Raw genomic sequence first — 13,631 nt, 5'->3', positions numbered from 1 at the left:
TCCTTACACCTAAATAGGGGGTGCAGTAGATCAGGGGATATAGCTCAGACTGCACTATCTGTGTGTCTACCTACTACTCACCCTACGCGTTTCTTTACTAGATTATATATCTGCCGTACATCATCATGGCCTGGCTGGCATAAATATCCATGTTACATACGATTCTGTGCTTAATACATTGTACTTGCTAGAAGTTATTATATTCTGACTCTGCAAGCCCCTGCTGATTTACGGCAGATATATAATCTAGTAAAGAAATGCGTAGGGTGGGTAGTAGGTAGACACACAGATAGTGCAGTCTGAGCTATATCCCCTGATCTCCTGCACCCTCTATTTAGGTGTAAGAAGCCAACAAATAGAGTAAAATAGCAAGCATAGAGATGTGAGGCTATTAGATCCTCATCTTTTTGGATTTCTTGGAAAAATCTTTTTAGAATTAACTGAATAATTTATAAAAACATATAAAAATATAAACAACAGAAAAAATACTTTATTACTCAGACAAGCAGAGCAGAAATGTTGATCTACCTCGCTACATTTATGGTGTCAATATAAATTGCTCAAGCACTAGAAATAAAGACATATCATTGTCATATGTCATAATTTGACTATGCCAAGATGGCAAATGAATGAACCACGGTTAAATGGTAACAAAATATATCTCTGGTGATATGATATGCAGTGAATATGAGCAGAACTTATAATACATGTATATTAGAAGGCTGTATGATTTCCTATTCTATAAATAAATAAAAAACCGGACAGCCCCTTTAACTTCGAGAAGAACGTAACTTATTAAATACCAAATAACACACAATTCGGCAACTCGGCTCCATTTGTCCTCCACTTAATCTAAACGTTTGTAAAATCCTTAAATAACACAAATGCCATTTATGGAAAACAAGGAAAAGTAATTTAAGCCTTTAGTTTGCATGTTTTCTCTCTGATGCCTAAACTCACCGGGGGAGCCGAAAGCATTTTGTCTCGTTGGCCCAATACCTCCACCACCTTTCATGCGTCTGTTGAGGTTTTCGGATCTCTCCATATCCTGCCACACATAAGTGGAGATGTGAGATGTGTATCAAAGCAGAACCATTTTCATATTAGAGATAAACCAAAGAGTAAAAACATAGAGATTTTACTAACTGTTGGTGTAAACACAGGATTGAAGAGCTGATCCACATACATGTCCATTCTTTGGGAACCACTCATACCTAAAATAAAGTTGAATAAAAATGTAGACTTAAGATGGAAACTCATCTCAAAGTTGTATAGTATTGGATTGGCTCATATTTATATACATTACTTGAACAGCTGCCCTCCAGTTTCATGGGTAGAGCAGAACACAATAATTTGGAGGTTTCCAGTTCATTTAGTAGAGCTTGAGTGGGTTCAAATGCAGTCAACCAAAGTAATAAATTGAATGGCTGGACTAGAGTACCCAGAAGGATTACCAAAATTAGAGTTAATTAGTTAGAAAAAAAAATATGGCTGAGGGGTGACCTAATAACTATGTATAAATATATCAAAGATCACTAAAGAGATCTGTCTTATGATCTATTTATAACCGGGACTGTAACTATAACAAGGGGACATCCTCTATGTCTAGAGGAAATACGGTTTCTACTACGAAAACAGCAACGACATATGGATTTTTTTTTTACTGTTAGTCTGGGTTCACACAACCTCTTTTCAGGCGTAATGGAGCCATTTTACGCCTCGAATTATGCCTGAAAAGACGGCTCCAATACGTCGGCAAACATCTGCCCATTACTTTCAATGGGTTTACGATGTACTGTGCCGACGACCTGTCATTTTACGCGTCGCTGTCAAAAGACAGCGCGCAAAATGACGGCTCGTCAAAAGAAGTTCAGGACACTTCTTGGGATGTAATTGGAGCCATTTTTCATTGACTCCAATGAAAACCAGCTCCAATTACGTCCGTAAAAAACGCCACGAAAAACGCGAGTACATGTAAAAACGTCTGAAATTCAGGAGCTGTTTGCGTGTGAACATACCCTAAGAGCAGTGAGACCATGGATCTCTCTTTTAGAGGAAATTGTTATGTTGAATTGACTAAAAGAGTTCGAGAGGGGCCTGGATGCCTTTTTTGAGTGTAATAATATTACAAGTTATGGTTACTAGAGTACTGCAGATGTGTTGTTGTTCCAGGATTTATTCTGATATATTTGGAGTCCACTAAAGATTTTATTTCCATAAGATGAGGAAAATCAGCTTTTGCCTCATGGGGGTTTTACGCCTTCCTCTGGATCAACAATACAGGATAATAGGCTGAACTCAATATACTTGTGTCTTGTTTTTTAGCCCTACAGACTATGTTACCATGTTCAGACCTCACTTTACAGGGCCAGACTGCTCCCTTCATTAGATCATGATAAATCATGCCATGATGATCCAGCCACTTGTGATCCTAATTTCTGCATTGATATGTATGATGCTCAGCAAATTGGGGGCAACCATCCTACGTTTATGACTAATTTGACATTAGTGTTTTGCCTAATCTAGCACAACACACTAAGGTGATGAGTGGTATTCTAAAACTGTATAATGTATGACTAAATTATATGTCTAAATCCATATTAGCATATCACCATTAATTTATGATTACCTCCATTTATGGCTGATGAGTACCTCTGATCTAGGCCAGAGTCTTCTGCAGGTGGCAAAAGAGGTGCTTGCATGGGTGGGGCTGGTGGAATTGTAATATCTCTGTAAGCAGAAGTTAATGGAGGTAAATCCAATGAAATGTCAATAAAACCAGTTAATTAGCCATTTTCATGCCCATTCAAAACAAGGCTGGTTCTTAGGGTTGTGCGACCTGTGCGAGTAAGGTTGCTGCATGCTGCACCCTCCCAACATGTAGGGGGCGCCACTGGACTGTGCCTCTGCTCTGTCTTCCGCACCTCGTTACACACACGGAGGAAACAAGAGCCGAGGAGCAAGAGCAGAGGAGGTAGATCTGGTCACACCCCGTAATGCAAGAAGCCTGTGGTCCTGTCAGCAAGGAGAGATCGTAATTGTCTATATGTGTCTATGGTTGTGTTTGTATATGTTCCAGTATGTGTGTGTGTTTATATGTCTCTATGTTCGTGTGTGTGTGTATATATATATATATATATATATATATATATATGTATGCCTCTGTGTGTGTTTATATATGTGTTGGTATAGTTATCTGTGGTGATACATAGGACTGCAGATCACATCTACTACATTATCTTTACTCAGAGTTATCACTGAGTGTTATTTGTGATGCTACATAGGAATGCAGGTAATGTCTACAGCAGGTAATGTCTACAGAGGCGTAGCTAGGTTCTATAAGGGAGTTACCATAACAATAAATTTTAAGAAAATAAATTAAAGAGTCCACACACATCCCTCTGTAGATAATGCCACACACAGCTGCCTGTAGATAGTGCATCATACACTTCTCATTGTTCCAGCCCAGCTTCTTTCACTGCACAATCATGCTGGGCTGGAACAATGAGAAGTGTATGACACTGATTGGTCACTGATTGGTCAGCGTCATACACTTCTCTACACAACGCCCAGTTGGTCAAAAGTAAAAACACGCCCAGTTGTCTATTAAGAAATTAATTAGCATAAATCTAAAATTGTTTATAACTTGGTCAAAAATGATCGTTTTTCAAAATAAAAACCACTGTTGTTATCTACATTACAGCGACGATCACATTATGGTGACAGAGCCTCTTTAAAGAGGTTTTCTCCTATTATGGTCTTCTTTTTAAGAGATAAAATGTGCTAAAAATTTTGCTGGGGAGTGTGGACCAAATGGGAGATAAGTAAGGACACCATTTATCAGTGCGACCCCGGCCTGTGCAGACAGGATTGTGTCACAGCGTAATACACATCTATGGATGATTTTATTGTTTACCCCATTATTATATTATTGTTCCCACCAATTGTCCTCCCAATTTTGTAATAAATGCTGGAAGTATCTCCTTTTAAAATCTATCGTTTTGATATTAATAGTGAATTCCCCTTGTTCTTTACGTGTAAGGCGCCAAATTCTAAGAGTGTTGAACACTATATGGGCGAGGTTGTGTGGGGTTGGCAGACTCAAGCTATCAAAGATCAAAAGTTGTTTTAAATGCCATCCATTTATTAAAGACGCGGCTTCTAGCTTAGCCTACACAGGGGTTACGTTGTCTTGCCACCAAAATTTAATTGGCTCTATAATTGCAACTTTGTAATAAGACAATAGGTTCGGTATCCCCAATCCTCCATTTTTCATGTGTAAATAAGTAAATTTCCCCGAAACTGTAAAGGATCTGCCAGGCACAACTTCTGTGTATACGCCCATAGGCAATCAGTCTGCACCTGAGTCTATGTCTCTGAGACTGACTCCAGCTTCCACCACTCAGGCTGGCAGGCTTAGGAGTGGGAGAGCCTATCGCAGCCTGGCCAGACGGAGCTAGCTCCCGCCCTCTGTCTATTTATACCTGCCTTTCCTGTTCCTCCTTTGCTTGTGATTCTTCTCGTGTGGTTTCCTGGCCCAGCTACAGCTTCTGACTATTTGATCCTGCTCCATACTGACCCTGGCTTACTGACTACTCTCCTGCTCTGCGTTTGGTACCTCGTACACTCCTGGTTTAACTCGGCTCGTTCACCACTCTTGTTGCTCACGGTGTTGCCGTGGGCAACTGCCCCTTTTCCCTTAGCTTTGTGTACCCTTGTCTGTTTGTCTCGTGCACTTACTGAGCGTAGGGACCGCCGCCCAGTTGTACCCCGTCGCCTAGGGCGGGTCGTTGCAAGTAGGCAGGGACAGAGTGGCTGGTAGATTAGGGCTCACTTGTCCGTTTCCCTACCCCCATCATTACATAATCACAAGCCCATATACCTAGTCTACCCTGGTCCCTGACTCTACTATGGACCCCCTTGAGACCCTGGCCCAGCAAATGCAGGGTCTCTCCCTACAGGTCCAGGCCCTGGCTCAGAGGGTCAACCAGCCTGACGCTACCATGGTAGTGCCCCTCACCTCACCTCTTGAACCCCACCTCAAGTTGCCTGACCGGTTCTCAGGGGACCGGAGGACTTTTCTCTCCTTTCGGGAGAGTTGTAGGCTCTACTTTCGCTTAAAGCCTCACTCCTCAGGTTTTGAGAGCCAGCGGGTGGGTATAATTATGTCCCGGCTCCAGGAAGGGCCCCAAGAGTGGGCCTTCTCCTTGGCTCCTGACGCCCCTGAACTTTCCTCCGTTGATCTTTTCTTTTCTGCTCTCGGACTCATTTCTGACGAGACTGACAGGACTGCCTTTGCCGAGAGTCATCTGGTGACCTTACGTCAGGGTAAGAGACCTGTTGAGGAGTATTGTTCTGACTTTAGGAAGTGGTGCGTAGCTTCTCGGTGGAATGACCCTGCCTTAAGGTGCCAGTTTAGGTTGGGCCTGTCGAACGCCCTGAAAGACCTGCTAGTTAGCTATCCCAATTCTGACTCCCTAGACCAGGTTATGGCTTTAGCGGTACGACTTGACCGACGTCTCAGGGAACGACAACTTGAACGTTTTTGTGTTTTCCCCTCTGACTCCCCCATGATGCGCCCCGAGGTCCCGTCGCTTCGCTCTTCCACGGAAGACTCGGAGGTACCTATGCAACTCGGGGCCTCCGTGTCCCCCCGACAACGTAGAGAGTTCCGCAGGAAGAATGGTCTCTGCTTCTATTGTGGGGATGACAAGCATCAAGTGAACACCTGTCCTAGGCGTAAGAATAAGCAGCCGGAAAACTTCCGCGCCTAAGTGATCATCGGGGAGGTCACTGGGGCGCACAGGTATTTCCCGTAAATATGAAACGTAATAAAATCTTGATTCCCTTTCAGGTCTCTTTTGGTGGTAGGTCTGCTACCGGCAGTGCCATCGTGGATTCAGGGTCTTCTGCTAATATCATGTCTGTGGAATTTGCTATGTCTCTAGCTATGCCTTTGATTGATTTGCCTAAACCTGTCCCGGTAGTGGGTATCGACTCCACTCCTCTTGCTAATGGTTATTTTACACAGCATACCCCTGTTTTTGAACTCCTTGTTGGCTCCATGCATTTGGAGCAGTGCTCTGTACTGTTGATGCAGGGATTATCGTCCGATTTGGTTTTAGGCCATCCCTGGTTGCAATTGCATAATCCCACGTTTGACTGGAATACTGGGGAGCTTACCAAATGGGGTAATGAATGCTTGACGTCATGTTTTGCTGTTAATTCTATTTCTCCCCCTGAGCAGGTGAACACGCTACCTGAGTTTGTTCAGGACTTCGCTGATGTTTTCTCTAAGGAGGCCTCCGAAGTGTTACCTCCTCATAGAGAATACGATTGCGCTATCGAATTGGTACCAGGAGCTAAGCTCCCTAAGGGTAGGATATTTAATCTTTCTTGTCCCGAACGTGAAGCCATGAGAGAGTATATCCAGGAATGCCTGGCCAAGGGTTACATTCGCCCCTCTACTTCTCCGGTAGGTGCTGGCTTCTTCTTCGTAGGGAAGAAGGATGGTGGTCTTAGGCCATGCATTGACTACCGTAACTTGAATAAGGTCACTGTAAGGAACCAGTATCCCCTTCCTTTGATTCCTGATCTCTTTAATCAGGTTCAGGGGGCCCAATGGTTCTCTAAGTTTGATCTATGGGGGGCGTATAACCTTATCCGCATCAAAGAGGGGGATGAGTGGAAGACTGCGTTTAACACGCCCGAAGGCCATTTTGAATACCTTGTCATGCCCTTTGGGTTGTGTAATGCTCCTGCGGTCTTCCAGAATTTCATAAATGAGATTTTAAGAGATTACCTGGGGGTATTTCTTGTAGTGTACCTTGATGACATACTGGTGTTTTCCAAGGACTGGTCCTCCCACATTGAGCATGTCAGGAAGGTGCTCCAGGTCCTTCGGGAAAACAAACTGTTTGCCAAAACCGAAAAATGTGTGTTTGGGGTACAGGAGATACCATTTTTGGGTCAAATCCTCACTCCTCATGAACTCCGCATGGACCCTGCCAAGGTTCAGGCTGTGGCGGAATGGGTCCAACCTGCCTCCCTGAAGGCGCTACAGTGTTTTTTGGGGTTCGCTAACTATTACAGGAGATTTATTGCTAACTTCTCGGTCATCGCTAAGCGTCTTACGGACCTCACTCGCAAAGGTGCTGATCTCCTCCACTGGCCTCCTGAGGCTGTCCAGGCTTTTGAGGTCCTTAAGAAGTGCTTTATCTCGGCCCCGGTGCTGGTTCAGCCCAACCAAATGGAGCCATTTATTGTGGAAGTTGACGCATCCGAGGTGGGAGTGGGGGCTGTCTTGTCCCAAGGTACCAGGTCCCTCACCCATCTCCGTCCCTGTGCCTACTTCTCCAGGAAGTTTTCGCCCACTGAGAGTAACTATGATATTGGCAACCGCGAACTCTTAGCCATTAAATGGGCATTTGAAGAGTGGCGCCACTTCCTGGAGGAAGGACAAGAATCTGGTTTTCCTAGAATCTGCCCGGAGGCTAAACCCGAGACAAGCACGATGGGCGCTATTTTTTACCAGATTCAACTTTTTGGTTACCTATAGGGCTGGGTCTAAAAATATTAAGGCCGATGCACTGTCGCGTAGCTTCATGGCCAGCCCTCCTTCGGAGGAAGATCCTGCTTGTATTTTGCCTCCTGATATAATCATTTCTTCTATTGATTCTGATTTAGTCTCTGAAATTGCGGCTGATCAAGGTTCAGCTCCCGGGAACCTTCCTGAGGACAAGCTGTTTGTTCCCCTGCAATTCCGGCTAAGGGTACTTAGGGAAAATCATGACTCCGCACTATCTGGTCATCCAGGCGTCCTGGGTACCAAACACCTCATTGCCAGAAACTATTGGTGGCCTGGGTTGCCTAAAGACGTTAAGGCCTACGTCGCCGCTTGTGAGGTTTGTGCTAGGGCCAAGACTCCCAGGTCCCGACCAGCGGGCTTACTACGTTCTTTGCCCATTCCCCAGAGACCTTGGACCCATATCTCCATGGATTTTATCACCGATTTGCCTCCATTTCAAGGCAAGTCGGTGGTGTGGGTTGTAGTAGACCGCTTCAGTAAGATGTGCCACTTTGTGCCCCTCAAGAAACTACCCAATGCCAAGACGTTAGCTACCTTGTTTGTCAAACACATCCTGCGTCTCCACGGGGTCCCTGTCAATATTGTTTCGGACAGAGGGGTACAATTTGTTTCATTGTTTTGGAGAGCCTTCTGTAAAAAGTTGGAGATTGATCTGTCCTTCTCATCTGCCTTCCATCCTGAAACTAATGGCCAAACTGAGAGGACTAATCAATCACTAGAACAATATTTAAGGTGTTTTATCTCCGACTGTCAATATGATTGGGTCTCATTTATTCCCCTCGCCGAATTTTCCCTTAATAACCGGGTCAGTAACTCGTCAGGGGTCTCCCCCTTTTTCTGTAATTTTGGGTTTAATCCACGGTTCTCCTCCGTTTCACCTGGTAGTTCCAACAATCCCGAGGTAGAGGTCGTTCATCGGGAACTGTGCACAGTCTGGGCCCAGGTTCAGAAGAACCTAGAGGCGTCCCAGAGCGTACAAAAGACTCAGGCTGATAGAAGACGTTCTGCTAACCCCTTGTTTATGGTCGGGGATCTGGTGTGGTTATCGTCTAGGAACTTGCGCCTTAGGGTTCCGTCCAAGACGTTTGCTCCCCAGTTTATTGGGCCGTATAAGGTCATTGAAGTCCTCAATCCTGTCTCCTTCCGACTGGAGCTGCCCCCATCTTTTCGAATACACGACGTGTTTCATGCCTCCCTCCTTAAACGCTGCTCCCCGTCCTTGGCTCCCTCGAGGAAACCTCCTGTTCCCGTTCTCACCCCTGAGGGGGTGGAATTCGAGGTGGCCAAGATTGTGGACAGCTAGATGGTCCAAGGCTCCCTCCAGTACCTGCTCCATTGGAGAGGATACGGGCCTGAGGAGAGGACTTGGGTACCCGCCCGGGATGTTCACGTTGGGGTATTGGTCAGGAAGTTCCACCTCCGTTTCCCCAATAAACCAGGTCCACTTAGAAAGGGTACGGTGGCCCATCATAAAAGTGGGGGTACTGTAAAGGATCTGCCAGGCACAACTTCTGTGTATACGCCCATAGGCAATCAGTCTGCACCTGAGTCTATGTCTCTGAGACTGACTCCAGCTTCCACCACTCAGGCTGCCAGGCTTAGGAGTGGGAGAGCCTATCGCAGCCTTGCCAGACGGAGCTAGCTCCCGCCCTCTGTCTATTTATACCTGCCTTTCCTGTTCCTCCTTTGCTTGTGATTCTTCTCGTGTGGTTTCCTGGCCCAGCTACAGCTTCTGACTATTTGATCCTGCTCCATACTGACCCTGGCATACTGACTACTCTCCTGCTCTGCGTTTGGTACCTCGTACACTCCTGGTTTGACTCGGCTCGTTCACCACTCTTGTTGCTCACGGTGTTGCCGTGGGCAACTGCCCCTTTTCCCTTAGCTTTGTGTACCCTTGTCTGTTTGTCTCGTGCACTTACTGAGCGTAGGGACCGCCGCCCAGTTGTACCCCATCGCCTAGGGCGGGTCGTTGCAAGTAGGCAGGGACAGAGTGGTGGGTAGATTAGGGCTCACTTGTCCGTTTCCCTACCCCCATCATTACAGAAACTCTAACTTTCCCTCTACCTCCCCTCCAAATGTAGTGAGACATAATACCTTGTAGTTCCTTTATCCAAGTGAAGGGGAAGATTGCGAAACATAGAGTATTTTCGGTAGTATTTTCATTTTGAAAGCATTTATCCTTGCTATCCAGGACAGATTTATTTTGGTTAGCTTCCTTACATCTTCCCGTACAACTTCAATAAGAGTTTTTTGATTAATCTTGTTTGTTTTTAAAATGCTATTTGCGATTTTTATGCCTAGGTATCGCAGATTAGAACTCACTCATTGAAATGGGAGCCTCTGGGGCGTGGCTTGGCTGCTGATCTAAATGGACGCTTGAGGGCTAAGCTCCTGCCCCATCCCCACTATTCAAACGATTTATGCCTCAACAATTGACTTAATTTACAGCAGTTTACCCTCCTCTGAGAGCTGCCTATACAAAGATGCCGAGACGTTGGAAGCCGGTGGCGAGACCTACTCGGCTTACCGATTTTTATCCTCCCCGACATGCGAATGAAGGACAAGATGGCGGTGACGCCTGTTCCCAGGCCGGCTCCCTTACCTCTGAACAGCCTCCACAGTCACCATCTCAGCTCTCGACTGCAGCGGACACACAAAGGAGAAGTAACTCCGTACCGGCTTTGGCTCTCCTGCCCACGGCTACCCGCAATGACTCTGGTGATCACTGGTTTCAAGCTGCAGATGGCCCGCCTTCTGGCAGGCGTGGGCGCCATCTTCTTAGCTCAGCACATGATTTTGCTGCTTCTCCGTCATCTTCGATCTCCAGAAGCCCGACGAAGCAGAAGCAACGACTGCTTTCTCCGCAGTCGCCGACGGAAAAATGTAGGGAACACTATACCCCATGATGCCCTTGCCTCTACTTATGGTAATGATCTGGAGAATCTGCCCTCTTCCACTAATCCGGTCACTGAGCTTACTATAAAGACAATGCTTCAGGCTCTCAGCACTTCTCTACAAGCAGGATTTGCTAAACTGCTGCACCCCTTATCTGTTGCAGTGCAAGACGTGGAGCATAGAGTGCATCATGCTGAATCTAATATCAGTGAATGTGTCACTTCCCAAAACTAACTGATTGAAGCTCATTATGACTTGGAGGATGAAGTATCTCAGATTAAAGCTAAAATGGTGGACCTGGAAGATAGGTCCCGTAGGAATAATGTCAAATTTCGAGGGGTCCCAGTGGATGTTGCAGCACAAGATCTGACCAACTATGTGCAGGGCTTCATTAAAGCTCTGCTTCCTCGGTGCATTTTTTCAAATCTGACGTATCACTTTATGTTTTAATAACTTGGGAATTCTTTTACCTATACAAGCAATTTTGAGATTGTTTTCTCGTGACATATTGTACTTTATGTTATTGGAAAAATTTGATCAATAAATTCAGTATATATTTGTGAAAAACACCAAACTTTAGAGAAAATTTTTAAAAATTTGCATTTTTCTAAATTAAAATGTATCTGCTTGTAAAACAGATAGCAATACCACACAAAATAATTACTAATTAACATTTCCCATATGTCTACTTTATGTTGGCATCGTGTTTTGAACAATCCTTTTTTTGTCTAGGATGTTACAAGGCTTAGAACTTTAGCAGCAATTTCTCACATTTTCAAGAACATTTCCAAAAGTATTTTTATAGGTACCAGTTCAGCTCTGAAGTGGCTTTGAGGGTCTTATATATTAAAAACCCCGATAGGTCACCCAATTTTAAAAATTGCACCTCCCAAAGTTTTCAAAACAGCATTTAGAAAGTTTCTTAACCCTTGAGGTGTTTCACAGGAATTAAAGCAATGTAGAGGGGAAATTTACAAATTAATTTTTTTGTCAGAAAATCCCTTTTAATCCATTTTGTTCTGTAACACAAAAGGTTTTACCAGAGAAGCACAACTCAATATTTATTGCCCAGATTCTGCAGTTTTTAGAAATATCCCACATGTGGCCCTAGTGCAGTAATGGACTGAAATACAGGCCTCAGAAGCAAAGGACCACCTAGAGGATTTTGGGACCTCCTTTTTATTAGAATACATTTTAGACACCATGTCAGGTTTGAAGAGGTCTTGTGGGACCAAAACAGTGGAAACACCCACAAAAAGATACCATTTGGCAAACTAAATCCCTCAAGGAGTGTGTCCAGGGTTATAGTGAGCATTTTAACCCCATCGTTGTTTTGCTGAATTTAGTGGAATTCGTCCATAAAAATGAAAATCTAAATTTTTTCCAATAAAACGTCGAAATTATAAATTTTTACAAGGAATAAAGAAGAATAAGCGCCCCAGGATTTGTAAAACAATTTCTCTTGATTACGGCAATACCTCATATGTGGTAATAAATGGCTGTTTGGACACACGGTCGGAGTCAGAATGGAAGGCGGGCTATTTGGCTTTTGGAGCTCAAGTTTGCTGGATTGGTTTTCGGGTGTCATGTCACATTTGCAAAGCCCCTGCGGGACCAAATCAGCGGACACCCCCCAGAAGTGACCCCATTTGGGAAACTACAGCCCTAAAAATAATTTATCTAGAGGTATAGTGAGCATTTTGATCCCATAGGATTTTTGCTGTATTTAGTGTAATTAGGCCGTGAAAACTTCTATTGTTTTTTATTGTTTTGTTTTGTTTTTACGACGTTCACTGTGCATTATAAATGACATATTTAATTTATTCTGTGGGTCGATGCGATTACGGCGATACCTTATGTATATAGGTTTTTTATGTTTTACGGTGTTTGCACGATAAAATCATGGTTTGAAAAAAAATATTTTGTTTTTGTGTCGCCATATTCTAAGAGCCACAACTTTTTTTATTTTTCCATCAAGAAAGCTGTGTGGGGGCTCGTTTTTTGCGGAACAAACTGTAGTTTTTATTGGTACCATTTTTGAGTACATGCGACTTTTTGATCCCTATTTATTCAATTTTTTGGGAGCTGAAGTGACTAAAAATAGCGATTCTGGTATATTTTTTTCATTTTTTTTATGGCGGTCACCGTGCGGGATAAATTACATTATATTTTTATAGTTCAGGCCGTTATAGTTTCATTTTTTTCTAATAATGAAGGACTTTATAAGGGAAAAAGGGCGATTTTTAATTGTATTTTTAAATTCTACTTTTTGCTTTTGTAAATTTTTTTGTAACTTTTTGAAACTTTTTTTTTTAGTCCCACTAGGGACTTGAAGATCCAATTGTTGGATCGTTGTTATAATACCCTGCAATACTAGGGGGCATATTAGGTCCTGCCTCTGTCCTGCCATAGATGGCAGACCAGAAGCCTTTGTTAGGCTTCCGGTTGCAATAGCAACAATCGGCCCCCTGCAATCACGTAGCGGGGTGCCGACATTGTTATAACAACTTAAATGCGGTGGTCGCTATTAACTGCCGCATTTAATGGGTTAATTGATTCGGATCATCGCTGGGATCCGACCCGATGTTTTCCCCCAGTACTAAGGCTGCTTGTAGCAGCCCGTACTGGGAAATGCCAGGCTGCAACAAGTGCCTGTGTTCTCTGTTAAGAGCACACGTAGATTAAAGGGCTGCAGGCACAAGGACCAGTGTTGCAGCCCGTTAATCTATGTGGGGTGGTCGGGAAGGTGTTAATAAAGTTAAATAAATAAGAACCCCAAAAGAAAAAAAAATGGAAAAACCCACATTTTCGCCTATAAAATGCTTTATTATGAAAAAAAAGTTACACATATTTGGTATCGCTGTGTCCATAATGACCAAAACTATAAAGCTATTATGTTATTTAAACCACTCGGCGAACGGTGTAAAAAATAAAATAAAAAATAATGCCAGAATTAATGCTTTCTTTGCATCCTACCTTCTAAACAATGTGATAAAAAGTGATCAAAAAGTTGCATGTACTCCAACATGGTACCAATGAAAACTACAAGTCGCCCTGCAAAAAAAAAGCCCTCATACAGCTGTATCAGCGGAAAAATAAAAGAGTTACGGCTCTTCAAATATGGAGACACAAAAACAAATAATTT

At 43.8% G+C, this 13,631-nt stretch overlaps 1 protein-coding gene across 1 annotated transcript in view; it reads right to left on the bottom strand.

Moving 5' to 3' along the window:
- MYO15B (myosin XVB) overlaps positions 1-13,631 on the bottom strand; it is a 101,986-nt gene that overhangs the window by 34,450 nt on the left and 53,905 nt on the right. Inside the window, exons 10-12 of the mRNA XM_075846653.1 lie at positions 2,630-2,730; positions 1,147-1,214; positions 961-1,048 (exon numbers count right to left, since the gene is read on the bottom strand). Coding sequence (XP_075702768.1) covers positions 961-1,048; positions 1,147-1,214; positions 2,630-2,730 — 257 coding nt within the window. The remainder of the gene's footprint in view (positions 1-960; positions 1,049-1,146; positions 1,215-2,629; positions 2,731-13,631) is intronic.

This window comes from Rhinoderma darwinii, chromosome 13 (assembly GCF_050947455.1).
Source record: "Rhinoderma darwinii isolate aRhiDar2 chromosome 13, aRhiDar2.hap1, whole genome shotgun sequence".
NCBI classification, from domain to species: domain Eukaryota; kingdom Metazoa; phylum Chordata; class Amphibia; order Anura; family Rhinodermatidae; genus Rhinoderma; species Rhinoderma darwinii.
This window is presented reverse-complemented; position numbering and strand designations above follow the sequence as displayed.